The sequence below is a fragment of the Somniosus microcephalus genome, chromosome 33 (assembly GCF_052327205.1).
Source record: "Somniosus microcephalus isolate GS21.2 chromosome 33, FLI_Smic_1.0, whole genome shotgun sequence".
Taxonomy (NCBI): domain Eukaryota; kingdom Metazoa; phylum Chordata; class Chondrichthyes; order Squaliformes; family Somniosidae; genus Somniosus; species Somniosus microcephalus.
The window spans coordinates 27799292-27827191 of record NC_141019.1 but is presented as its reverse complement, the minus strand read 5'-3'; the positions used below and the strand labels follow the sequence as shown (position 1 = coordinate 27827191).

Here is a 27900-nt window from a genome sequence, read left to right as displayed (position 1 = left end):
TCGGCGCTTATGCAGGACCGAGCAGGAGGAGCCGCTGCCGCCGCCGCCGTCTGAGCCACGATCACCGCCAGTGTCGTCTGGGATGACGGAGGATCGGGCCGCTGCTGCAGCGAAAAAGACTTCCAGCTGTCCCAGGTACGGAGCAGGCCGGCAAAAAAAAACCCCGACTTTGCACCAGCACTTCTTTTGTTCATCGCCTTTCATTCACTCTTTTTCAGCCCAGAGCTGCCTTGAAACGAAAGAGTTGCATTTCTAAAGCGCCTATCACCACCTCGGGACGTCCCAAAGCGCTTCACAGCCAATGAATTACTTTTTGAAGTGTGGTCACTGTTGTAATGTGGGAAACGTGGCAGCCAATCTGCGCAGAACAAGCTTCCACAAACAGCAATGTGATAATGACCAGATCGTCTATTTTAATGATGTTGGTTGAGGGATAAATACTGGCCAGGTAGAACTCCTGCTCTTCTTTGAAATAGTGCCGCGGGATCTTTTACATCCACCCGAGAGGGCAGACGGGGCCTCGGTTTAACGTCTCATCCGAAAGACGGCACCTCCGGCAGTGCAGCACTCCCTCCGTACTGCACTGGAGTGTCAGCCTAGATTTTTGTGCTCAAGTCTCTGGAGTGGGACTTGTCCGAGTCAGAAGGTCGTGGGTTCAAGGGTGCTACCTAATGAACCATGGCTGTAACCAAACTGTAAATAAATTGAAGTTTACGGGGCAGAGGGATCGTAAGCAAAGCTAGGGGAGCTAGGAATGCAAGGAATTAAAGGATCACTGATGTTGACGTCACATAGGGCCATGGGGAACATAGGGCTAATCATTTCTGCACAGCTGTTCACTTTATTTACCAATATCTCACCCTAGTTGGGCACGATGTATCATGGGGATGTTGAGCAAGGAAAAGGAGGCAACAACCTTTTGAGTGAGAATGTTCTGATTCAGTGTCTGTCCTACAGTTTTTGATGGACCTTCCAGCAACTGTGGTAAAACACAGAGATAACCCGTGCTGGGGCTCTTCATGCTTCTGCAAAGTGGTTAAACTTGGAGATAATAGCAAGCTCGCGGGGAACTGTGGACTTGGAGGAGGTAGCCAAGATTTACAAAGAGGGTTAAACAACAACTTGCATTTATCTAGCGCCTTTTACCATCGTAAAATGTCCCAAGGCACTTCACAGGAGCATTATCAAACCAAATTTGACGCCGAGCCACATGAGGTGTTGGGGCAGAAGAGGTGAGTTTTAATGAGCGTCATAAAGGAGAGGGGGGCGGTGTCTAGGGAGGGAATTCCAGAGCTTGGGGCCTAGGCAGCTGAAGGCACGGCCGCCAATGGTGGAGTGATGGAAATTGGAGATGCGCAAGAGGCCAGAAGCTCGGCGAGACTTGGGCTGATGAGTGGCAAATGCAGTTCAATCGAGACAAATGTAAAGTGTTGTAAACTGGAAGTAAAACCAAAAAAGCAGATGTAGTCCACAAGCGGGGTCGAACTTGCTGAGGGGAAATTGAAAGAGATCTGGAGGTGGTGTTTGGTTGTCTCATTGCTCACCATGTTCAAACAAAGGAACGAGAATGTTGGGTATGTTGCCAAATCATTCTTCAGCACTCTAGTAAAGTAGCACCTGGAGTATTGCGTACACCAGAAGGTGCAGAGGAGAGCAGCATAGCTAATCCCTGCTGTCAGCGATGTGTTTTGAACAAATAGATAAGCTGGGACTTTTCAGCATTAAAGTGATAGCCTAGCAGGGGAATATATAATGTTGAATGGGCTGGAGAAAGTAAGACTAGCAAAATACTTTCAGACAGACCAGGGCCGCCGAGCAAGAAGGCACAAGTTCAAGGTGGTGACAGTCAAGTGTAGGGCAGATGTCGGGAAGTATTTCTGCCCACTGATAGCAGCTGGACTGGGTTGGCAGTAAGAGTGGTTGCGGCTAGTTGAAGTGGCTAGTAATGGGTGGACGGGAGGGTTGGTATTCTGGTAGGGTGAAATGGAATGGCCTGAAGGTTCGGATGAAGGTGGCCCTACCTGGATTGTTGGAACCTCTCGGCCAGCGCAGCGGTGGTATCAGACTGGAAATCGAGGTTCCGATGGTTGGTCCATTTAATAAATCTTGTCTGCTGTTCTCATTTTAGAAGAACGTATTGCCAACTGGGATGGCAGGACTGTCGTATGAGGAGAGATTGGGTCGATTGGGCTTGTATTCACTAGAGTTTAGACGAGTGAGCGAATCTCATTGAAACGTATAAAATTCTGACCGGGCTAGACAGACTAGATGCAGGGAGGATGTTTCCCCTGGCTTGGGGGGGTCTAGAACGAGGGGTCACAGTCTCAGGATACAGGGGAGGACATTTGGGACTGAGATGAGGAGAAATTTCTTCACTCAGAGGGTGGTGAACCTGTGGAATTCTCTACCACAGAAGGCTGCGGAGGCCAAGTCACTGAATATATTTTAGAAGGAGATGGATAGATTTCTAGACGCAAAAGGCATCAAGGGGTATGGGGAGAGCGCGGGAATATGGTATTGAGATAGAGGATCAACCATGATATTGAATGGCGGAGCAGGCTCGAATGGCCGACCCCTGCTCCTATTTTTCTATGTTTCTAAATCCTGTAACGTTCTTTTTGTTCTTTAACGCAGTATTGAGCAAATGCTGGCCTCAAACCCTGGGAAGACGCCGATTAGTTTACTACAGGAGTATGGAACAAGGATTGGAAAGACACCGGTGTATGACTTGCTGAAAGCTGAGGGCCAAGCCCACCAACCTAATTTCACTTTCCGAGTGACGGTCGGAGAGATTAACTGCACAGGTTTGTGTCTCGGGCTCTTCAGCTGACTATTCCATTATTTGGGGGGGAGGGGAATGCTTTATCCATTAAATCTCTTGCTTCTTTCAATGTTTCACACTCAATTTTGTTGGAATAACTCTAACTGGTGCCAGCATCAGATGGCGATGTGTTTTCTGTTTCTGCGGAGTCCTGGTGGTGAATCAGCACTGAGCAATGTTCCCTCTAAGCTGCGCGGCCGCACAGCAATCTGAACGGCTGCTCACCGGCTTTTCCATTGTAAATACCGCGTGTGCACAGAAATTTATCCGAGGAAGGATGTTCTTGCCATGGAGGGAGTGCAGCGAAGATTCACCAGACTGATACCTGGGATGGCAGCAGGAATGACGTATGGAGAGAGATTGGGTCAATTAGGCTTATATTTGCTGGAGTTTAGAAGAATGAGAGGGGATCTCATTGAAACTTATAAAATTCTAACAGGACTAGACAGACTAGATGCAGGAAGGATGTTCCCGATGGTCGGGGAGTCCAGAACCAGGGGTCACAGTCTAAGGATAAGGGGTAAGCCATTTAGGACTGAGATGAGGAGGAATTTCTTCACCCAGAGAGTGGTGAACCTGTGGAATTCTCTACCACAGAAGGCAGTTGAGGCCAATTCATTAAATATATTCAAGAAGGAGTTAGATATATTTCTTAAGGCTAAAGGGATCAAGGGATATGGGGAGAAGGCAGGGACAGGGTACTGAGTTTGGATGATCAGCCATGATCTCATTAAATGGCGGAGCAGGCTCGAGGGGCCGAATGGACTACTCCTCCTATCTTCTATGTTTAAAGGGACCGCGCATCAAAAGAAACCGACCGCACAGAACAAAGCACAGCTTCTAGGGAGCGTTGGCACTGATGGACTCGGCGAGCCATCGCTGATTGTAGTGCCGGACTGCTCCACATTTGTGGGGTATTTTAAATTGAATTTTCTATGCATGCTGTTGGATGTTTTTTTAAAACCTGGCAGTAGGTGGTTCAGGAGAAGACGATCGCATTCTGCAATTTTATCATGTTTTCCTGTGTGGAAATTTAAAAAAAAAAAAAAAAAAAAAAAAAAAAAAAAAAATTTGCTTTGCATTTACCAATGAGGATGCTCCTGTTCCTTATAATCTTGTGCCTAATTGGGTCAAATTCTGTTTTTATTGCGTTGATCTTTGCCAGTGTTTTATGAATCGCATTCATAGAATCCTAGAAATTTACGGCACAGAAGGAGGCCATTCGGCCCATCGTGTCTGTGCCTGTGCCGGCCGAAAAAGAGCTCTCCAGCCTAATCCCACTTTCCAGCTCTTGGTCCGTAGCCCTGTAGGTTATGGCACCAAGTGCACATCCAAGTACTTTTTAAATGTGATGAGGGTTTCTGCCTCTACCACCCTTTCAGGCAGTGAGTTGCAGACCCCCACCACCCTCTGGGTGAATAAAGTTCTCCTCAACTCCCCTCTAAACCTCCAACCAATTACTTTAAATCTGGTTATTGACCCCTCTGCTAATGGAAATAGCTCCTCCTTATCCACTCTACCTATTCCATGTTTCTGTTTTTTGATGACAATTTAAAAACCCAGGGCCTTAATCATATTCCCCCAACAGTCTATTCCCATTTTCTTCCGCTGTTACCATCTGCAGTGCGCAATGATATGGCACAGCACTGCTTCGGGCCTTAATACCATCTACCCAAATTATGCTACCCACTTTAACAAAGACTGTTCAAGATTAACGTTTTCCAGCTATTCGCTGTTCTGTTCGCAGCACAGAGTAACTAGAGAATTCAGCAGCGTGTAACTAGAGAATTACGTTGCATTTGAAGCTGGCTGAGGAGGCAGCTTGATGCAAGTCTCCAGCTTCATGGACCTGCTGGAGAAGCAGCAGTGTTCACGATGTTTGTGCCCGCTTTATACTGACGAGTACGGGGCGTTTTAATGGCATCGTTGCACTGGCATCAACGTTGAGGACTGGGAAGAATCCCAGTGTTGGAGACCAGTAATGGCTGCACTGTACAAGTGGCTCATTTTCCAACCAGAAAATCTGAAATGAATGATTTCCAGCAGGATGCATTTAGACGGGCAGAAACCAGAATCTTTACATAGAATATACATTCGACCCAATGGGTCCATGCTGGTATTTGTGCTCCACACGACCCCACTTCTCACTCCATCTATCCCTCATATACTTACCTAGCTGCCCCTTAAATGCATCTAGGCTATTCAACTCATCTACTCCACGTGGTAGTGAGTCCCATGTTCTCACCACTCTCTGGGCTTTTTTGTTACTCGTTCATGGGTTGTGGGCGTCGCTGGCAAGGCATTTATTTATTTATTTTTTATTTAAATTTTGAACATTTTTACAGTAAATGACATTTACAGAGCTCAAGTCTTGGCTCTCTGTACAAAGTCGCAAGCCCTCATGCCTACAAGGCAGGGGTCCCAGTCTCTACAAGTTGGTGATGTGATCTCCAAGCTTCTTGGTCGTCTTCACTTGTTCATCCGGATAGTGGGTCTCCAGGAATTCACACAGATGAGGGTCGGCGCTCCCAGTGGAGAGAGTGTGCAGATCCGGCAGACTCTGGTTGACATTCTTCTCCATCTGCAGGGCTCTCTACATCGCCGAGCGGAGCCTCTCGCTCTCCGGACCGAACAAGTGGACTGTAAAGAAGCTTAAAAAACCCTAGATTAATTTTTTAAACTTATTAAATTGCCCTTGATCAGGTGGTGGTGAATACAATTGAATGACTCGTAAATGGCCTCGCAAACCAATCACATTGCTGGCGTCACATATAGGCCAGACCGGGTAAGGACGGCAGATTTCCTTCCCTAAAGGACATCAGTGAACCAGATGGGTTTTTAAGGACAAGTTTCATGGTCACCATTACAGATACTTGCTTATCCCAGATTTATTTAATTAACTGAATTTAAATTCCCCAGCTGGGATTTGAACTCACGTCTCCGGATCATTAGTCCAGGCCTCTGGATTACTAGTCCAGTAACATAACCGTTATGCTACCGTACCCCGGGTAAAGAAGTTTCTCCTGAATTCTTTATTGGATTTACTCTTGAGAGCGTTAATTTTTTTTTTAATATAGCGACCCTATCTGCGGGAAATATTCCACCCTTTCCAAACCCCAGAGTGATGTTCCCTTTTATAACGAGGTGACAACATGTTGAATCAATTATTCATTGTAGGTAGACCTGGTGTGCCAGCTGTGAACCAACGCCTCTGCCTGTTTCTGCGCGCACAAACCACTTGGCAACGGCAAGCAAAAAAAAAAAAAGCACCTTGCGTGGATTACTTCGAAGTGCAGTGACTGTTTTTGTTTATAATAGATAAACACGGTGGCCATTTTTATGCACAGCACGATCCCACAAACACAAATGCGATGAATGGCCAGTTACTCCGGTTTTTGGTGGTGTTGGTTGAGGGAGGTATTTTGACCAGGCCACCAGGAGAACTCTCCTCTTCTTCCAGTGGTGCCCGCGGGTTCTTTACCACCCGAGAGGGCAGTTTGGTCCTTTAATGCAGTACTCCCTCTGTACTGCATTGGAGTAGATCATACGCTCATGTCCTGGAGTGGGGCTTGAACCCACGATCGTCTGATTCAGGTGAGCGTGCTAGCAACGGAGCCAAACTGACACATCTGAGAAAGTTCCACATGTAAAAGGACAACTGAGGCGCATGTTTGGCATAAACCGATCTGAGCGGAGACTGACTGTTCAAATCTGGCTTCTTTTTCTCCTTTTTTATTTGTTCCTGGGATGTGGGCGTCATTGGTAAGGCCAACATTTATTGCCCTTGAGAAGGTGGCGGTGAGCCGCCTCCTTGAACAGCTGCAGTCAGTGTGGTGAAGGTACTCCCACAGTGCTGTTAGGGAGGGAGTTCCAGGATTTTGACCCAGCGACGATGAAGGAATGGCGATATATTTCCAAGTCAGGATGGTGTGTGATTTGGAGGGGAACTTGGAGGTGGTGGTTTTCCCATGTGCCCTGCTGCCCTTGTCCTTCTAAGTGGTAGAGGTCATGGGTTTGGGAGGTGCTGTCGAAGAAGCCTTGGCGAGTTGCTGCAGTGCATCTTGTAGATGGTACACACTGCAGCCACGGTACGCCGGTGGTGGAGGGAGTGAATGTTGAAGGTGGCTGAGGATCCATTCAGCTCACCAATAACATTTCGGGGCTGATGTAAATTCTGTGGCCGTTAAAATGGTTGTTTTATGTTTTGTGGCTTTCATTTAAATCTTACTTTGTGTTTTAATTGATGTTTTTCCCCCCTCAGGTCAGGGGCCTAGCAAAAAGGCAGCAAAGCATAAGGCAGCAGAAGCTGCCCTGAAATTACTAAAGGGAGGAAACATGTTGGAGCCCATGTTGGATGGAGTCAAGTACGTGAATAGCTAACTGCACCTAGAAAGATCTTTCCATTCCATCTACTAACAGTGATATTCAACTCTTTAAATGCCCTCCTCCCCCCTCCATCTCTCTTAAAGGCAGTGACATATGCAGGGAAACAATTCCACAGGTGTGCTGTCAGATCACTGGTACCTCACCCAAATGGTCATTCTTCAAGTGTGAGCCTTGGCAGCAAGTATTGATGTGCTGTTTAACCCTGTGGGTCATCGCAGCTGTGCTTAATCATGCCGTCGTTCCCCCCCCCCCCCCAGGCCATTGTTCACACACCTGCACTTTCACCAGGGGACACTGGCTGGTGAAGAGCAGGAACTTTATAGCAATTTTTCCCCCCCTTTCCCAATTGTAGTCCCCTCTTTGCTGCCCCGGCTGACAATTCGGTGCTGCATTCAGAGGTGTTGTCGTTCTGATGAGACGGTAAGCCAAGGTCCCATCTGCATGCTCCAATTGGTTTAGATGGATGTGAAAAATTCCTTGGCACTATTGTAAAAAAAAAAAACGAGCAGGGAGTTCGCCCGGTGTCCTGGGACCAACATTCCTCCCTGAACCAATGCCTCCAAAATTCAATTGACTGGCCACTCCTCTCACTGCTGGTTGCGAGGCATCGCTGTGCGCAAAATGGGCTGCTGCATTTGCCTACATAAGTCCCCGCACTTCAAAGCAAGTCCTTGCATGTGAAGCATTTTGGAATGTTTCTGAAAGATGCGATAACCGCGCTATACGAATGCAAATTCCTTTTCTTCTAAGAACTAACTCGGTACAGGCCAGTGATTGCACCTGGGACTGTAAAGCCTAACCGCTCCATACTCAGTGCAGTCGGGCGGAGGCAGCGCAGCAGCAGCAGCTACGACGACCCGCTACAGCACGTCGGCCGGCAGCTCCTTGGCGGGAAGCTCGCAGTCCGACTGGGAGGAGGGAGAGCTGGGCATGGTGGCCAGAGGCCGGACCGTGAGCGGGAGAAGCAGGCCACCACATCGTGGAGCCGGCAACAGTGAGGAGGAGGCTGCGGTGACGGAGCGGCTGAGGGACATCGCGTTCCCACTGCCATTGGATGCCATTGAATTGACTTTTTCTGAACATGGCGCTGGAGAATAGCGACGTGTCTCTGTGAGCTCCCACAGCTTATTGTGGGAGTGATCGGGGAGTAAAAACATTCCATTGTACTAGTTACATATGGCAAATAAAATTGAAATTGAAATTAAATGTCATTGTTACATAAAATGCTGATGGAGGTTATGAATAGTTAGGCTTTTCAGAAAGGCTCCTAGCAGCTCGTTGCTTTAAAATATAACGGTAATGGATCCAACAACCTGAGCTTGTGTCTAAAAATGTTGTCAAAATCTGTTCCCCTATTTCTCCGCTACATCCGATAACTTGAACAGGCGATACAAACAGCAGGTTGGCAATCCAGCGGGGCAGTCTGTTGGGAGTAGGAAGGGCGAGATAAGTTTGATGGGGAAAGTTCTGCTATTTAGGGTCAACCGGTTGAGGCAGGAGACCGTCAGCCCACCTATCCACAGTATTATCGTGGTGCATAATAAATCACCCTGAACCATTTGTGTCATTTTTGGTAACTAATCCACTTATTGAAAATGGATTAGTCTTTTCGTTTGAGATTTATTTTAAGGCAGATATTACAATATGTTTGTCGACAGAATAAACTCGCAAAGCAATGGCTACTGGTGGAAACAAAAAGCAGTAATTCACAGTACTCTTTAAAGGTACTGGTCTCGATTTTCTGATCGCTATGCCAATGATTGGGCTACTATTGGCATTACGATCCGAAAAACTAGGCCACACTCTCCAATAGAAGCTTGGAATGACCTTTTTTTAAACGTGCATGTATGTGGCGATTATCCCACGGCACTATTCAAAGAAGATTGGGTGGTGGGGGGGGTTTCCCCAGTGCCCCGGCCAACATTCGTTCAGACCAACACCACCGAAAGCATTCCTCTCATTGCTGTTTGTCGGATCTTGCTGTGCGCAAAATGGCTGCTGCGTTTGCCTGCACAACGCCGGTCGCTAAACGTCAAAAGTAGTTCCTAACGTGCGAAGCGCTTAAACGTTTCCAAGAGATGTGATGAGGCGCTATGTAAATGCAAGTTTTTTTTATTGAAAAGATCCCCGTCTGTTTAACTCTGAAATGTTCAATAAGACAGAGTGGTTCAGTGCTTTGGGCCTGTGCCTTGCCATTGGAAAGATGTGGCCTCATAGTTTATGTTTCCACACACGGTCCGCTCCGATCTAGAGTGTGCAGGGGCTGGAAACTGTGGAAGTACTTGCCCTAGGCAGGAAAGGAGGAGATCGGCTGGTGAGTTACCCTTACTAAAGTTAAGGCAGTATTTATTGACTGTCTCGAGTTACCCTGCGAGCATTGAGCGTCAACCATGTAGTGTTGGACTGGTGTCACCTGTCGGCCCAGACCAAGTAAGGTTGGCTGGCCCCTTGAAGGACATTGGTGAACCAATTGGGTTTTTACAACAAAATAACAGCTTTTTGTGGTCTTTTATTTTCTGGTTCTAGCCCACAAATTACTAGATTTATTGAATTCAAATTCGCAACTTGCCATGGTAGGGTATGAACTCGCAACCTCTGGGTGCCCAGTCCAGTATCCTAACCACTAGGCTACCGTACCCTAATATTCATCTCTGGCCGAGTTGCCGTGGAGACTAGATATGGAGGGGACAACTGTTGTGGAAGTCCTCAAGCACTTTCTAGTGGCCTGTTTCACCTCCGTGCACTGCGACACGCACTTCACTCACTGTTCCTGGCGCTCTGAAATGCTCAGTGTGACCACTGGAATGTCGGCGAGCCGTTTTTTCTCAGTGGGTCTCGAGTCACTATCCGGTCAACTGTCTTGTTTTGTGTCTTTCTCCAACAACCACCCCCCCCCCCCCCCCCCCCCCCCCCAAACACAAATCCCATGCTGTGCCACTGTGGAGCCACTTGTGTGCGTGTCTGCATGGTTGAAAAGTGCATTGCCGTTTTGCACATTGGCCTCCAATTGGCCTGCAGAGATCACTGTGGCGCCACTCTCCCCGAAACTGGATACTAAATGGTGAGGTAAAGGGTCATCGGACTGGAATTGCAGAGGCCGAGGAGTAAGCCACCCAGCTCTCTCCCCTGTGCTCATCTGGGAGAGGAGCTACTGCCTAAAGAAAGAGTCTTGCTCTCAACAAATGAAAAATATTGACAAATCAGTACTTCTCATTGTGTTCTCTTTTTTTCCCTCCAGGATCTCTGGTTCTGAATCTAAAAGCTCTAGCTCTGCACAGCTGGCGGAATGTAACCCTGTGGGGGCCCTGCAGGTATTGTATTATTTATTTCCTAAGAGCCAGGATAGATATACGCTAGGGTTCCTTAACTTTACATAGAATCTACTGTACAGAAACAGGCTATTTGGCCCAACAGGTCTATGCGAGCCTCCTCCTACCCTACTACCCCCATCCCTACTTCATCTCACCCCATCAACTTATCCCTCTACTCCTTTCTCCCTCGTGTCTTTATCTAGCTTCCCCTTAAATGCATCTATGCTATTTGCCTCAACTGCTCATGAGGACACAGATTTAAGGCGATTGGCAGAAGAACCAAAGGCGACATGAGGAAAAACTTTTTTACTCAGCGAGTGGTTATGATCTGGAATGCACTGCCTGAGAGGGCGGTGGAGGCAGATTCAATTGTGGCTTTCAAAAGGGAATTGGATAAGCAACTGAAGGAAAAAAAATTTGCAGGGCTACCGGGAAAGGGCGGGGGAGTGGGACTAGCTGAAGTGCTCTTGCAGAGAGCCAGCACGGGCTGAATGGCCTCCTTCCGTGCTGTAACCATTCTATGATTCTACGTGGTAGCAAGTTCCACATTCTAACCGCTCTCTGGGTAAAGAAGTTTCTCCTGAATTCCTTATTGGATTTATTAGTGACTCTCTCTTGTATTTATTGCCCCTAGTTCTGGACTCCCGCAGAAGTGGAAACATCGTCTCTACGTCTACCCTATCGAACTCCTTCATAATTTTGAAGACCTCTATTGGGTCATGCCTCAGTCTTCTCTTTTCCAGGGAAAAGAGCCCCAGCCTGTTCAGTCTTTCCTGATAGTTATACCCTCTCTGTTCTAATATCAGCCATATAAATCTTTTTTGCACCTTCTCCAACGCCTCTATATCCTTTTTCTAATATGGCGACCAGAACCGTGCGCAGTACTCTGTGTGGTGTCTAACCAAGGCTCTATACAAGTTTAACTTTTTTAAACTTAGCTCAGTAGGTAAGTGTGGTGTACGGAGCCATACAGATCTGGGTGGTTTGACGTTTGGGCCCTGGTCTGTACTGAATTACCTGAATTCAACCAGGGGGTGATATTGGGGGCACTTTAGTCAGACTCAATGGGTTGGATTTTAATTGAGGAGGCGGGACTACAACTTTTGGGGTTGTAGTCCCGCCTCCATCGAGTTGTAGCCAACCCACGCGATTTTGACTCGAATGACCTTGTTGAGCCCGCCCAGCGGGCTCAGCAGGCCAATTAAGGGCCACCCGGCAACAGGTGACATCACAGACTGATATTTCATCTGTCAAGACCTTTTGACAGATGAAATATCAGCATTTCACAGCTGTTTGAAGCTGTCAAACACTGACAATCTGTACTCCAGGTTAATTCCTTCCTCTCAGGATGATTTAGAGATCTCTCCGGAACAGAAAGCTGAATGCTGCAACTTTTGACAGCTCGCGGCCATTCTGCTTTCTGTGCCGGTGAGATGAGGGATTCCCGAGACCTGAAGAAAGGAAGGCTGTAAAGGTATGTAAAACTTCTTTAAACACTTTACACACACCAAACACACTTACCTTTGCACTCATGCACCCATCACTCACCTGAACACCGGACATCTCGACCCCGACGGTCCGCCTCCTCTAACTTGGCGTGGTTTGGAGCCGTCGGGAATCCCCCCACTTCAACATTAAAAATAGGGATTAGGCTAAAAACTGCCAGTTAACTACCTGTTAACAGGCAGTTAATTGGCATTAATCCCCTTCCCACCTCGGGGAGGCGGGTCCCAGTGCGGGGCGGGTATCTGCCTCCTTTGAAACTGGCATGGAGGCGGGATGGGTTCGTGTCCCCCCGATTTTGGGATTTTAACCCCCCACACGCCTCCAATCCCACCTCCACGGCCCAATGAAAATCCTGCCCGATGTCCCCTCCCTATGATTGAGCTTGGCTTTGATGATCCCCATGGTGGTACAGCCTGACGATGCTCGCTGTGTGGGTCCGCACATGCTGAGCGACCAGTTCTGTGAGGTGCCTGAAGGCAAATCGGTGTCCGTAGAGCTATACCTCAACATAAGGCCCAACTCTCGAGAGAAGATTCGACAGCTGTGTGTTTGTGTACCTGATGTAACAAATAAATAACATGTATACGGTGTGTACCGTTTGCAAATATATACTGTGTGATAGACACAGGACTTGTAGTGAAGTTAAGAGGCCGATATCTGGTGATGTATCCTTCAGCCCAATTTAAAAAAGAATCTTGCTTTTCAAGTATATGTATTTAAAGGTTTTTTTTTTAAATGAGTGAAGCATGGGGCCAATGAGAGAGGGGAGGTAAGTTATCAGTGTTTTTGTCATTTCTTGGTGGGCAAGGGATTTGTGTTAAAGCAACGTCTATTAATGGGGGAGTGGGGGGGGGGGGGGGGGCGGTGATGCTAAGGCAGAGTGCAGTGTTCCAATCACTTTAAAAGCCACTTGATGCTGAGGAGATTTTAATCTGTTTTTTTTCCCCATCCTTGTGTTAATGTTCACGGGGTGTTGGTACGGTTAAAGTTTCCAAGGAAAGGGAAGTAATCTTTAAAAGTACATTTAAGCATAGTTTTATATACTTGTTAAAGTGTGCGCTTCCCCCCCCCCCCTCCCCCAACACCCCACACCCCTCAATAAAGCAGTATTTTAGCAGAGCGGGGGTTCTGCAGTGGGTGTAGTGATGGTGCTGGAGGAACCACTGTGGGTTTGGCGGCAGGGAGGGGAGAAGGAGACGAGATGGTGCGGCGTTTTGGGAGCCGTAAGTTTGGGGGTGGATCCGAGTTACATTCTGAGGTGATTGTGCGTTACTGTCTTGAGACCGATTGCCAGTGACGTAAGAAAACTACTAGGCACTTGGTCTAAGCATTAAACAAAGCTTTAATCAACTGTTTTACAACATGGAGGTCTCGTTGTGTCCTTCACTAGTTCCTGTTAAGAATGTCCTGCGCAAGCTGGGCCTGTGCCCGAGTATTTATACTCTCCCTGGACAGCGCCACCCGTAGGCCGCTCGGTATTATTTCATAAGTCTTTCATGAATGAATGATTCATGTCAGCCAGTGCGCTATCAGTAATGTTTCGCTTAGTGTGTGCTCTTTCTTTCCAGGAGCTGGTGGTTCAGAAAGGATGGAGACTCCCAGAGTACACGGTCACTCAGGAGTCTGGTCCTGCCCACAGGAAGGAATTTACCATGACTTGCAGGGTAGAGAGATTCCTGGAGATAGGTATGGGCACGCCACTCCTTCCCTGAAGGACTTCAGTGTTTGTTGTCGTCGTCTTGTGTGCTTGCCTCTGATACTGCAGCTGTGCGGTGAAGTCCCTCTGCTGTTCTGGCCAAGAGTCACATTATTTATAATGGGTGACTGATGAGCCAGGCCAGTGTCCAATTGCCTGTTATGCTTGGTCAAGAAAAGCTGCACGTGTGTCACTTGCTGTAGTGTATTGCCTAAAAGTGATCACTACAGAACATTTGAGATACTGTGGAACTGAGCAGAGAGTTTTAAGAACTTTTGTGTATGTGTTTTTTTTTTTAAGTGTCTGGTGATGTATCCTTCAGCAGCCCAGAAAGTGGGGATGTTGGACTAAGCATGATTGCTCTTTCAAAGAGCCAGTACAGGCACGACAGGCCAAATGTGCTGTAGATTTCTATGAAACTAGCAGCACCAGTTCACGAGGAGCATTCATTCCCCAGCGCCCATTCTTGGGTTGATCGGGCGACTTTGCATCCTGTACTTCTAGACATCTTCTGGTGCTTTCGAGCTGAGAACTCGGTAGATTGTGGGAGCAACATTGATGTGTAAATAACTTTCTTTTAAAATTCTTTTTACTCCCCACCCCTCCCAATTGTCTACAAAAGTCCTTAGCTTCTGGTAACTGGCGATGAGGAACTGGAAGGAAGAATTTTTAAATCTAATTTTGCTTAATATTGCCAAGTTTCATTTTAAAAGCCTCTTATTCCCCCCGGGCATTATGTAAAAGGATTTGTAATTACTGACTGTATCAAGACCTCCAGGTATCTGGCATCTGAGTAAGATTTAAGTTGGTGCAACTTTTATTTATAAAAAAAAAAAAAAAAAAAAAATTTGTTGCGTCTTAATCTTTGGAATAGCAATCGAGGATTCACCATCAGTAAACAGGAAAGTGAATACTGCAACTTTGGAAATATTCTGTATGTTTTCTGTCCCCCCAGTACTCAATCTTCACATTTTACAGGAAGGCCTTTCTGATGCAATGTAGGAATTTGTGTGCATTTTGGCCAGAGTAATTTTGCTGCACCATGACTCTGTCGAGATGCAGGCCACTCACTTATCATTCCTGATGCAGCAGGTTCCGATCTCTGCACGTCATTGCGGGAACTGCTGAGTGGTGGTCACGCTCTTGCCCAAAGGGAGAGGACAACTGTTCTCCTCGCTCCGGATTCAGTTTTGGCGGGAGTTGCGTAAGAAAATATAGGTTTAAGAAGGGATGAGGCTCGAAAGGCTTCAAACAATTGGTTAAGTCAAGCAAACTTGACTACAGTTGGGTTATTGTTTTTCAGAAGCCAACAATTTGAATTGATTGCTCACAGACTCCGGGGTCTTGATCCAGCAGAATAAGTAGCTGTTCTCGGGATGTGAAGTACCTAGTGGAATTTACTATCCGTGCAGCTCTCTCTTAACTTTGGGTTAGGAGACTACCGACCGTCAGGGCTTCCGCTCCAAACCTATGGGAGCGCGGGGAATATATATCGACTTTTTAGGAACGTGGGCGTCTTATCTGCAGTTGGTGGAAGCTTGAGAATCGGAAGCTAAAAGTGCCCTGTGTCAGATGAATTGTCTCAATTATCAGCCAAGCTCCATTACGTACCAGGGGCTCCTCATTGGATCACAAAAGCCAACTGTTCGAGTACAGGAACAAGGATGTCTTGCTGCAGTTGTACAGGGCCTTGGTGAGACCACACCTTGAGTATTGTGTGCAGTTTTGGTCGCCTTATCTGAGGAAGGATGTTCTTGCCATGGAGGGAGTGCAGCGAAGATTCACCAGACTGATACCTGGGATGGCGGGAATGACGTATGAAGCGAGATTGTGTCGATTAGGCTTATATTCGCTGAAGTTTAGAAGAATGAGAAGGGATTGCATTGAAACTTATAAAATTCTAACAGGACTAGACAGACTAGATGCAGGAAGGATGTTCCCGATGGTCGGGGAGTCCAGACCCAGGGGTCACAGTCTAAGGATAAGGGGTAAGCCATTTAGGACTGAGATGAGGAGGAATTTCTTCACCCAGAGAGTGGTGAACCTGTGGAATTCTCTACCACAGAGGGCAGTTGAGGCCAATTCATTAAATATATTCAAGAAGGAGTTAGATATATTTCTTAAGGCTAAGGGGATCAAGGGATATGGAGAGAAGGCGGGGACAGGGTACTGAATTTGGATGATCAGCCATGATCTCATTGAATGGCGGAGCAGGCTCGAGGGGCCGAATGGCCTACTCCTGCTCCTATCTTCTCTGTTTCTGTGTACAGTAGTACAGGGTGTCACACCACCTGGTTCACTCCTCACAGCAACTGGTAGACGTGTGGGGAGGCCCCTGCCCTTGCAGTCCAGAGAAGGAAAGATTTGAAGAGAAGATCGACATGTAAAGGTGTGCATCTTGAAAGCAGCAAAAGAATCAGCACTTGAAGGGTTAAATGTGATTTTTGCAGTTGTGGAAATGAATGTAAGTCGCAAAAATGGGACTGAATGGTTTCCAGTTACTTCCGGAAACTAATTGGGATTCTTTGAAGGCTGCTTGGTTGCCTCCACTCCTGGTTGTTAATTAACCTTGAACTGGCTGAAAAGTTGGAAATCCATTTGAATACATAGTGCATAGATCCATATCCCGCAGCTTAAGAGTCAATGGTCGTCTGCCAAAACTGTGATTCTTTTTAATCCGTTTAGTTTTAGATTTGAAAATGGAAACTCAAATTTTTAAAAGATCAGTTTTATCTTCGCACTCTGGGTCTGTCCGTCATATTGTCTTTGTATTGCATGTCTGGGGGTCGGGGGGATTGGTTGGCAACAGTCTCTTGAAATCATTTTAAACTACGTACAAGTATGTGTTGCACGTTCTGTATTCTAGTTTTGTGATCTCCTTTGATTGGATTCGGTGATCTTCTCTTCAGCGAAAATACAATGCTGCTACAGGCACGCTTTAAAATATTGAGTGTCCGACTGTGCCACTGAGAGGAGGCTAGGTGTTTCCCCCCCCCCCACAGGAGAGGGTGGTATTGGAGCGCGAGTCCTTCTTGCACTCCCCCCCCCCCCCCCCCCGAATTAAGAAAACATTCTCAGCATTTGAGGGAATGGTTTTTAATATTTAACAAACGGTGCTAACTGTGGGGTTTGGTCTTGTTCTGTTGGGGTGTCTTAAGAATGGGCATTGTGTAGATTTTTGTCCAGTTGAGAAGAAGCCAGTGTAAAGTGGGTTGTGCGTGCGATCGGCCTCTTAATTTGTGGAGTCGTGTCTGTTGTAGGAAGCGGGACGTCGAAAAAGCTGGCGAAACGGAACGCTGCAGCAAAGATGTTGGCGCGAATCCACGATGTTCCCGTGGATCAGAGGGACGGGAATGAAGTTGAGCCGGAAGACGACCAGTTTTCCATCGTAAGTGTGCGAAAGGTTGAATTGCAGTTTTTGATAAGAGGCACCGGTTTGCATAATGAGAGAGACCTGATCTGATAGTGATGTGGCTCCACTGTCCCCTTTATACTAAAAGTTCAAACTGGGGTGAGCAGAAGCAACCGTGGAAACCACTTGTGTTTTATGAACAGATGTTGAAGAAAGACTGCAGTAGGAGCAGGAGTTCAGTAAAGGGTAAGCCATTTAGGACTGAGATGCAGAGGAATTTCTTCACCCAGAGTGGTGAACCTGTGGAACTCTACCACAGAAGGCGGTGGAAGCCAGTTCATTAAATATATTCAAGAAGGAGTTGGATATATTTCTTAAGGCTAAAGGGATCAAGGGATATGGGGAGAAAGCAGGGACCAGGTACTGAATTTGGATGATCAGCCATGATCGCATTGAATGGCGGAGCAGGCTCGAGGGGCCGAATGGCCTACTCCTGCTCCTATCTTCTATGGTGGATGAGAGAAATCTTCACTCCATGTCCGCTTAAAATTTGAAAAACGTCCAACAGTACTTGGGTTTGGAAGTGTGCTTTGTGCTATACAACGCTGGAGGGTGATGTTCTGGTGGTTACAGGTCTGTCACTAATGGGAGCAATTTGCGGTTTCTTAATTCTCAGAATGTGGGTGTCGCTGGCAGTACCCATCCCCAGTTATCCTGATGCGACTGAGTGGCTTGCTGGGCCACTTCTCGGGGTAGTTACGAGTCAGCCATGTTGAGGTGGGACTGGAGTCGCATGTAGGCCCAGACCGGGTAAGGACGGCAGATTTCCTTCCCTAAAGGACATTAGTGAACCAGATGGGGTTTTTAAACGGCAATCCGATGGTTATTTTTAATATTTTTATTTCCAACTGAATTCAAATTCTCACCTGCCGTGGGGTTTGAACTCCCGTTCTTTGGATTATTAGTCCAGGCCTCTAGATTACTAGTCCACTACGCTACCCCCTGAGATGACAAATTAAGAGCGTCGCAAGCAACAGTATTTTGGGTGACTTTTAGAATAACACACACAACATCTGAAACTCTCTGCAGCCTCTGATGATTTACGTGAGCTGAATGTCTACTGAGCTCCTATCCCACATTACTCACGGAGGCTAGGTGAATAGAAGATTGAGGGCTACCGGAGGATCCCTGGATTACAAGGGCATCCTCTCCTTTGATATAGGAGCACAACGACGTCACCTTTTGACTGCAAAGCTACAGTGGTATCTTAACCCTGTGACCATGATGTCAGTCCTGAACATCAGAGACGCTAATTATCCTGTGGAAGTTTATTGTAATGCCATTTCTTTCAAAAATATTGACACTTTGGTAGACAAGGTGGTGTCCTTGAAAGTAGCTTGTCCGTGTGGAGGAGGCGTCTTCAATTATATATGTATACTAGCTGGGGGAGCCCGGCTTTGCCAGGGCTGTTTTGGGCCGGGCGGTTTAAATTGAGTCCCAGGCTTTGGGGCAATCTGCTGCCGGGCAACATTTTAAATCGAGTCCCAGGCTTTTGGGCCCTGTCTCTGTGTCCCTCTCTCAATCTGCTGCCGGGCAACATTTCTACCTTTTTAATACCTTGAAAGATGAAAGTGAAAGTACTTATAAAACGTTTTTGGTAAATCTTGTTATTTTAAAAAGTGATACTAACTTTTTCGAAGCTGGATTAGCAGATTTTGAGCTGGAAGTAAATGGGGTTTTTAGCTTGAGGCAATGGTTGCCAGATCCCTGAGATGAAAACGATTAGTCCCGCCCACAGACGCAGCGATTGGGCAACCATCAGGCGACTGAACTGTAGGATTGGTCAATCGTGCCGGCACAGGATTGGTCGACCTTGACGTCAGTCAATCAATGCTACTTAGCAGATAATGAGTTTAATTTTGAAGGTTTTTTGCATAACGCGCGAACAATTTTTGTCCGGCCGAAACGTAAATACGCTTAGGACGGTTCTGGAATCGTCAGCTTTCTTTCGACGTAACGCACGTGTAGGTACGCTCTATAACTTTCGAGTTAATTCAAGACAGACAGACGGAATGACAGACAGAAGTATCCTTTTATTTATATATATATATATATTATATATTTTTTAAAAATTCATTGATGGGATGTGGGCGTCGCTGGCTAGGCCTGCATTTAGTGCAATTCAATTCAATTTAATTCTGGAATTAAATGTTAGCCTTAGTAATGGCGACCATGATACCATTGTCGATTGTTGCAAAACCCCATCTGGTTCACTAATGTCCTTTTTAGGGAAGGAAATCTGCTGTCCTTACCTGGTCTGGCCTACATGTGACTCCAGACCCACAGCAATGTGGTTGACTCTTAATGCCCTCTGAAATGGCCTAGCAAGCCACTCAGTTGTAAACAACCGCTACAAAAAACAATAAGAATAAAACCGGACGGACCACCCGGCATCGACCTCGGCACCGGAAACGACAACGGCAAACCCAGCCCTGTCGACCCTGCAAAGTCCTCCTTACCAACATCTGGGGGCTTGTGACAAAATTGGGAGAGCTGTCCCACAGACTAGTCAAGCAGCAGCCTGACATAGTCATAATTACCGAATCATGCCTTACAACCAATGTCCCAGACACCACCATCACCATCCCTGGGTATGTCCTGTCCCACCGGCAGGACAGACCCACCAAAGGTGGTGGCACCGTGGTATACAGTCGGGAGGGAGTAGCCCTGGGAGTCCTCAACATTGACTCAGGACCCCATGAGGTCTCATGGCATCAAGTCAAACATGGGCAAGGAAACCTCCTGCTAATTACCACCTACCGCCCTCCCTCAGCTGATGAATCAGTACTCCTTCATGTTGAACACCAATTGGAAGAAGCACTGAGTAGCAAGGGCACAAAATGTCCTCTGGGACATCACAGAATCCAGCACAGAAACCGGCCATTTGGCCCGTTGGGTCCATGCCGGTGTTTATGCACCACATGAGCCTACTTCATCTAACCCAATCAGCATATCCATCTATTCCTTTCTGCCTCATGTACTTATCCAGCTTCCCCTTAAATGCATCAGGTGCGGGTTGTTGGAGAATGAAACCTGTTTTGCATGGGGAGATCTGATTAAATTGCCAATTTGATGCGGAGTTGTAAGCGCGCTTTGAACTTGCACCCACTCTGAGCTGGGTTGCTCTCCCTGGACTCGAGGTCACTGGAGGAATCACAAGATAGATACAGATGAGGGTGGCCACCTTTAGTTCATCCACCTTTTTTTAAAAAAAAAACAACAACAAAAAACACCCTACAGTGTCCCTCGCAGCATCCAAATTCTGTTTCCAAAATGATTCCAAGGTTATTGCCTCCAGGTTTACCTTTTCTCTACCATTTGTTATCTCCGTTACACCCAAGATCGCAAGACCCCAAACTTACACTGGACTCTCTCGAGGATCATTTATTTAGGGCCATTGTTTTCTTCACCCACCCGATAACTGGCTGAGGAGCCACATCACTCTGGGGCTGCCACGAGAGGAAGTTCCCACCAGTTTTACTTCTCGATGCTGCACTAGGTGCTGATTCCAGCATAGTCCCGTCGAAATAAAAATGCAGTCTCAGCCAGACCCGCAAAAGAGCGGAAGAATTTTTTTTTCGCTCCGGGATGTGGGCATGGCTGGCATTTATTGCTCATCCCTAATTGCCCTTGAGAACCGCCGCCTTGGTATACTTCTTTGTAGCGGTTTGGTACAACTGAGTGACTTGCTGGGCCATTTCAGAGGGCAGTTAAGAGTCAACCACATTGCTGTGGGTCTGGAGTCACATATAGGACAGACCGGGTAAGGACAGCAGATTTCCTTCCCTAAAGGACATTAGTAAACCAGATGGGTTTTTACGGCAATCACAAGAGCATTATCTGACTAAATTTGACACCGGGCCACAGAATGAGATATTAGGGCAGGTGACCAAACACTTGGTCAAAGAGGTAGGGTTTAAGGAGCGTCTTACAGGAGGAGAGAGGCGGGAGAGGTTTAGGGAGGGAATTCCAGGGCTTTGGGCCTCGGCAGCTGAAGGTACAGCCGCCAATGGTTGAGCGATTAAAATCAAGGATGCTCGAGGCCAGAATTAGAGGGGCGCAGATATCTCTGAGGGTTGTGGGGCTGGAGGAGATACCAGAGATGGAGAGCAACGCGGAACATTACGTCTGTGGAAAGAGCAAGAAGGGGAACAAAGCAGTATTTCAAATAGAAAGGCCTGACTTTTGGAAAGGAATTTTTTTCTCTCTCTCTCTCCAGATGGTTGGTAGCAAACTAGATAGCCCAAGGGGCAAGAGCACAGGTTGCACGTGGGACTCGCTCCGGAATTCGGCAGGAGAGCGGATTCTGCACCTCAAGAGCCATCCACTTGGTGTTGCCAACTCCAACTTTTGCCAGATGCTGAGGGAGTTGGCGGAGGAGCAGCGGTTCGATGTCAGTTATTTGGACATTGGTAAGTCACCTTTGGCTGAATGCCACCGTGAATGGAGCCTCTTTCTCTTTTTTGTTCCCCGGAGAACAGATTACTTTCCATATTTTGCAGCGCCAGGAGGATACTGTCGGACTGCATAATCAAGGCGCGCCCGCCAGATCTTTGTGATTGCAGGCAGTGTGACCTTATGTCCTCTTCTGGATTACCAAGAAGAAGAAAAAGACTAGCTGAGGAAGCAGTTAATTCTAGGAGCGTGAAGTGAAGAAGAGTTGCACTTATATCGTACCTGATGCCTCAGATCATCCCCCCCCGTTGGTGGGGCAGGGTCCACCAAGTCTCAAGCCGTGAAGTGAAAGAAAGCACTTGCACTTATATCGTACCTTATGCCCTCAGATCATCCCGAGATGGATGACTAGTTAATTTGGTTTGCCAATGCTTGAGGGAACTCCCTGCTCCTCTGAATAGTGCTGTGGAATCTTTTATAACCATCCGAGCAGGTAGACAGGGCCTGGGTTTAACATCATCTCTGAAACACGGTGCTAACATTCGTGCGGCGCTCCTTCTATACGGCACTATAGAGTGTAAGCCTAGAAAAGAAAACGAAAGACTTGCATTTATATAGCGCCTTTCACGACCACCGAACGCCCCAAAGCACTTTACAGCTTTTTTGGAGTGTGGTCACTGTTGTAATGTAGGAAACACGGCCGGCAATTTGCGCACAGCAAGCTCCCACAAACAGCAATGTGATAATGACCTGATAATCTGTTTGTGATGTTGATTGGGGGGATAAATATTGGCCAGGACACCAAGGAGAACTCCCCTGTTCTTCTGTGCCTTGGGATCTTTTACGTCCACCCGAGAGGGCAGACGGGGCTTCAGTTTAATGTCTCATCCGAAAGACGGCACCTCCGACAGTGCAGCACTCCCTCAGTGCTGCCCTGGAGTGTCAGCCTAGCTTTATGTGCTCAAGTCTCTGGAGTGGGACTTGAACCCACAATCTTCTGACTCAGAAGCGAGGGTGCTGCCCACTGAGCCACGGCTAGATGATGTGCTCAAATCCTAGAAGTTGAAAACAACCTCCTGTGCCACATTGACGAGGATAAACAATATAGTTTGCTGATGTCTATTGTTTACTCTGCAATCATTTCTCTCTTTCTGCTTTACTACTCCATCTGATCTCTTGTAGGTTCGTACAGATCTTTCAATCTTACCAAACCCGTTCCTGGCTATAGTGATTGATGTCCCCCCCCCCCCCCCCCCCCCCCCCCCCCCAGGATTCATAGAAGATAGGAGCAGGAGTAGGCCATTCGGCCCTTCGAGCCGAATTCACATCCTTCCGTTCTGATTTAACTATGAACGATGAGGCCAGTTGCAGGGAGAGGGAGGTGGGGGAGACGGACTCGCTGCATTATTAAGCAGCTTGACAGAAGCATGTGTTCTGGAGAAGCAGGGCCAACCAGATGTTTGCTAACCTCCTGTGTCTTTTGTGTGGGTTTTTTTTTTCTCCAGAAGAGTTGAGTTTGAGTGGCTTGTACCAGTGTCTAGTGGAGCTCTCCACCCAGCCCACCACCGTCTGTCACGGCTCCGCCTCAGCGAGGGATGGCGCCCGCGCCAACGCAGCCCACAATGCACTGCAATATCTGAAAATAATGGCTGGCGGAAAATGAGTCCAATGGTGAAGGATATCGCTCTTCAGTCTGACCAGCATTGTTTTTTTTTCCCTCCCAAACTGAAGTGTTTTTTTTTAAATCGACAACTTGAATTTCACAAGACATGCACTTGACTGAGAGGCGAGGTCTCTCGCTGCTCAGTCTGCCTAGGAGGTGCCTTTTTATTTTTTGGACTGGGGTTGGGGGGGAAGTGTTTGGGAGGGGAAAAGGGATCTGAAGGTTTATGTTAAGGAAATGATATTTTTTAAAGTGTTGCTCTCCCCCCCCCCCCCCCCCCCCCTTGACCACCCACATGTCTTTAGTTGACTGGATGGCCAACATGGCATTGCTGTTGGGGAAATAAATGTTTCCCCCATGAGTTTCACTGAAACTGGTAGTAAGAAGCCCAGCGTGGTTGCAAGTAGTGTCCCGGCCCGATTTACTGTAGTTCTAAAGGAATTGCTGCCGTGATGTTCTTTTAACCTCATTTCCCAGCAAATGTGCAGGGTTTTAATCGAGATAACATTGAGCGAATTTGGGACATTCACTTGATCTTTTAGAATTGTCACAAGTCAGTAAGCAGCTCAATGACACGGGACGTTGTCCCTGCCAGCATGCCGTGCTGTCACTCCCGTGATGTGGCATTGTGTGCCTGTTGATTTCTGATCTTGGCCGGGTTGCCCGAGCAGTGGGAAGGTGCTGAGCGGTAACTGGGCGCTTCTTTCAAAGAAAGGGTACGAGCCGACCTCTTTGGGTGGAAGCTCTTGCTGCCTTCTGTCCACTTAGTACAAAGCAGCATTTGCAGCGCCTTTGGGAATAGGTTGTCCAGCTGTGAAGGGAGGTGGGAGTTTTTTTTATATATAGATATATATTAAGGGATAAGTACAAAGGTAGCAATGAATTATTAATTTTTTTATTCGGTCAAGTATTATGAAGCTTATCTGAAATGTTATTGATTGTTCCAATGTGCTTTCCAGGTCCAGAACACAAGTAGTGACACTTACAGTACGTGCCCGAGCAAGTGACCATATGTCACTCCGTAGTTCAGCAGTATAAGTAATTGTTCCGTACTAACACCATAGGCAGCTGTCTACTTAACTGATGTGTATTTATCTCCTGTAGCTACAACAGGACTTTATAAATAACATGCTTGATGATCTCGCACTGTTTATGTTGAGAGGGAATCCATATCAGACGCACACCCTTTACAAGGGCCCAACATCATTCGACATTGCAGCTGTCTACAGTGAAATGTAGACTTTTTTAACATAGAAGGGGCTTCTCCAATAAAGAAAAAAAAAAGGAAGAATTGGCATTTATATAGCTCCTTTCAGGACATCCGAAAGCGCTTTACACCCAATGAAGTCCTGTTGAAGTGTAGTCGCTGTTGTAATGTAGGAAATGGCCTGTGGCTAAAGACGCATTGCCCAGTGTGGCACTAAACCAGATACACAGAGGGCCTCGAAGGGCTTGTGCTGAGGTGCTGATCTCAGCTGGGGCATAGTGGTGCCACAATTGGCCTTGGCACCCAAACTAGGGAGGGGGTTGGGGGTGGGGGGAATGACATTTTGCTTTTGGTTGCTATCGAGTGGCCCTTTGTGGGGAATGTACATATGTGGACGTCGGCCAAGGGCAGGATCTGACCCGACTTGGATGCCCGCCACCCTTGCATAGCGTACTGACACTCCGTGTCTAAGCACTCGTGGGGCGGTTGGTCACTTGAGTGAGGCACTGTGCCCCAGCAAAAGTTTAGTGCCTTTTGGAAAGAGTCAGGGGTGGGAAAGACCGAAAGAGACAGACTCCACAGCAAGCTAGACACTGCCATTTCACACCAGAGGTCCAGGTTCAAATTCAGCCCAGTCCGATCAGATGAAAGCTCCGTAGACGTGCTGAAAGGCCGCTATGCCAAATGGTTTGCGTCATTCTCAACTGATAGTGGATGTGAGCCCACGGCACGAAACTGGCAGACTCACTCGAGGCCATTGTGATGATTGGTGGGGGAAATACATACTGGTGCAGTCAAGAGTGCTCCGAGTTTTACATGAAGGCACATTGGGCAAAGAATCGCTTGGTCGCTCACCTATCGTAAATATGCTCAACAATCATGTTTACAATGTCGCTGCATGTAGCAATTCTTCTCGCCAGTGTTGGGGATGGAGCAGAGGGAGGCTGCCCCACACCTGACCGATTTGGCAATAACATGTCCCACTCTTCCGCTCCTTGCAATGAGCGCAGAATTCACCCAGAAAATGTGATTGTGGACAAAGCATTGTACAGACGCTTTGCACTGAGTCAGAAGAGTATTTAAAAAAAAAACTTTGAGAGATATATGAACGGAAACGTATGTTTTCATTGAAAGCCAGTCAAAGTGTTGTGTCCAGGTTGCTAGGATGGTTTAATGTTTTAAGTATTTATAATCTCTCTGGGAGTTCTTTTGCAAGTAGAAGTAGTGCCATTTTCCTGGAAATCGCACTCATTCTACTCTGCGATACTTTGGGAGGATTGGTGGGTCTGGGAATGCCACAATGCCACAAAGGAAACTGTGTTTCGGTGGTGGGGGGGGGGGGGGGGGGGGGGAATGATTCTCTGCATTAAAAGAAAGAAGAATGTTGGAAGCACTCAGCAGCTTCATCAGCATCTGTGGAGGAAAAAGACAAGTTAGTGATTCAAGTGCAACCCTTCTGATAATTTCCAGTATTTGCGATTTTTTTTTTTTTTTTTTTTTTTTTCTTTTTTTTTTTTTCTTTCTTTTGTTTTGTTCTTTTGCTTTTTATCTAATGGAAATAAATTTGCCCAACCTTAGTGGATAAACACTTACCTTATTCATATGGCAGCCCTCTGTCCACTGTTTTAATGCAAGTGCAGTCTGTTAAAGTAATGAACGTAGGAATGCCGTGTGGGCGCATTAAGAATTTGTCCACCGCCATCGCTCATCAAATCTTTAAACTAGTCAACTTGTTCAGCCAGTCCCTTGGGGCTCGCTGAGTTTGTCCAGTAAGTAGTTGACCTATTCAGGCTGGGAAGATCCCACGGTTGATCCCTACTCTGCTCAGTTGGCTGATCTCAGCCAGGGTAACGCGAGTAACCGGTGGCCTCCGAATTCCTGCTCCTGATTGCTATCTCGCAATGTCTGGTGAAATTGGCAGCCTGGAGAAGACCGGACCAAGCTTGGCTGTGAGACCCTTCCCGTGGGAGAATACCCTACTGACACCGTTGAGGCTCGCGCATGAAGATGGACCACTTGGGTATGGTGCTGGCGCCCACGAGCAACATCCGAACAAGAGGTGAATGCCTTCGGAAGGGGAGAAAACTGGCAGGAAAAAGATGCACTTCAACTCCCTTGGAATGTGATCCAGTACTATTCAGATCCTGTCTTGCAAGAAACTGGCAGTGTGGTTTTGACACCAAAACCTGCTAAATAATTACCACTGCAAATCTGTCTTGGTAGCCGAGCAGTTCACTGGATCTGGGCGAGGGGAGGAAGGGTTCCCCCACCCCCAATTAACTTTCTGCATTATTTGCAAGACACTTGGGACAACATTGACTGGATGATGATCAAGCCTGTCCATCTCTTGATAAAGCGGCATGTTTGCACTGTTAATAGGATGTTTGAGTTACCAAAGGATTTACATGAATTGTTTGAATAATTAAGGGAGGGGCTGGGTGGTGCAGCTCTGGTACCTGGGTTGAGATCCAGACCAGACTAATGGAATGAAAGTCTCTTCTTGCCCTCTGCTGGCTGTATTGTGAAATAAGGTTAAGGGAATCTCGACTCAAGCCCCCGTATGCCTAGGCCCACAGCCTAAAAGTCCACTCTGGTAATCTCGCTCAAAGATGGCTGGTGTGCGAATTGGAAAATTTCACACACATGCAGTGAGATCTTCCGAGTGCAAGTTGAGGTACATGATGGGACGGTGTAGAGGGAGCTTTACTCTGTATCTAACCCGTGCTGTACCTGCCCTGGGAGTGTTTGATGGGGCAGTGTAGAGGGAGCCTTACTCTGTATCTAACCTGTGCTGTACCTGTCCTGGGAGTGTTTGATGGGATGGTGTAGAGGGAGCTTTACTCTGGATCTAACCTGTGCTGTTGCTAACCTGGGTAATTGAAATGGAAAGCATTTAAATCCACCATGCCTCACCATGAGCATATTTACAAAAAATAGCAGAGGATTGTTTTTTACTCATTGTGTTTCATTAAAATTGGACTTTCTCATTGTGTATAAGACTGGAGTTAACAGTGCACAGACAGCCCATGAGACAGGGACCACAAGGGCAAATGTAACATTCTGGCCTGTTCTTCGCACCTGTTATTCTGTGGGCTGACCTGTGTTTGATGCTTAGCGTCTGGAGTGAGCCGTCTGCCCAGGCAGCTGCACTCCTTTCCTCCCTTGTGGCCACCTCACATTTGATTGTGCCATGGTCCAAAACGGTTTCAAATCTGGGATTAAACATTCTAGTCATTAATTATCGAGGTGCAATTATAATGAAATACCACACAACATCCTTAAAGTTTCCAGGCTTTTGAAAGGCTGGGGATTTTCTGCTTTCTCTGACACTGAAGTTGGATTTTAAAATCTGGCTGTACCTAATGAAAGCTACATTTATATTGAAACAATCAACTTTAACTTGCAGTTGTAAAGACTTGTATGAAAGGTGCTGCCCTGCTCCAGTGTAATGTTTTGCTTATTTGTATCTGTTTATGTGAATAAAAATTTAAATTACAACAAAA

General features: G+C 47.0%; 1 protein-coding gene across 3 annotated transcripts; it reads left to right on the top strand.

Moving 5' to 3' along the window:
* On the top strand, positions 1–27900 carry tarbp2 (TAR (HIV) RNA binding protein 2). Of its 3 annotated transcripts, none has more exons than XM_085972807.1 (8): positions 1–135; positions 2635–2804; positions 7083–7185; positions 10446–10518; positions 13593–13710; positions 16981–17108; positions 21352–21544; positions 26319–27900. In XM_085972807.1, the coding sequence occupies exons 1-8, from the start codon at positions 83–85 to the stop codon at positions 26348–26350; spliced, it is 870 nt and encodes a 289-aa protein (XP_085828933.1). In that variant the 5' UTR covers positions 1–82; the 3' UTR covers positions 26351–27900. The 3 variants fall into 3 exon arrangements, with proteins under 3 accessions (XP_085828933.1, XP_085828931.1, XP_085828932.1); XM_085972805.1 differs by lacking the exon at positions 26319–27900 and adding an exon at positions 23033–24326; XM_085972806.1 differs by lacking the exons at positions 1–135; positions 26319–27900 and adding exons at positions 155–448; positions 23033–24326.

Bases quoted from the DNA above. Each gene is read 5' to 3' on its own strand.
- tarbp2 (XM_085972805.1), top strand. From the start codon at position 83: ATGACGGAGGATCGGGCCGCTGCTGCAGCGAAAAAGACTTCCAGCTGT. The intron at 136-2,634 runs GTACGGAGCAGG...TCTTTAACGCAG, and splicing joins AAGACTTCCAGCTGTCCCAG to TATTGAGCAAATGCTGGCCT. The intron at 10,519-13,592 runs GTATTGTATTAT...CTTTCTTTCCAG, and splicing joins ACCCTGTGGGGGCCCTGCAG to GAGCTGGTGGTTCAGAAAGG.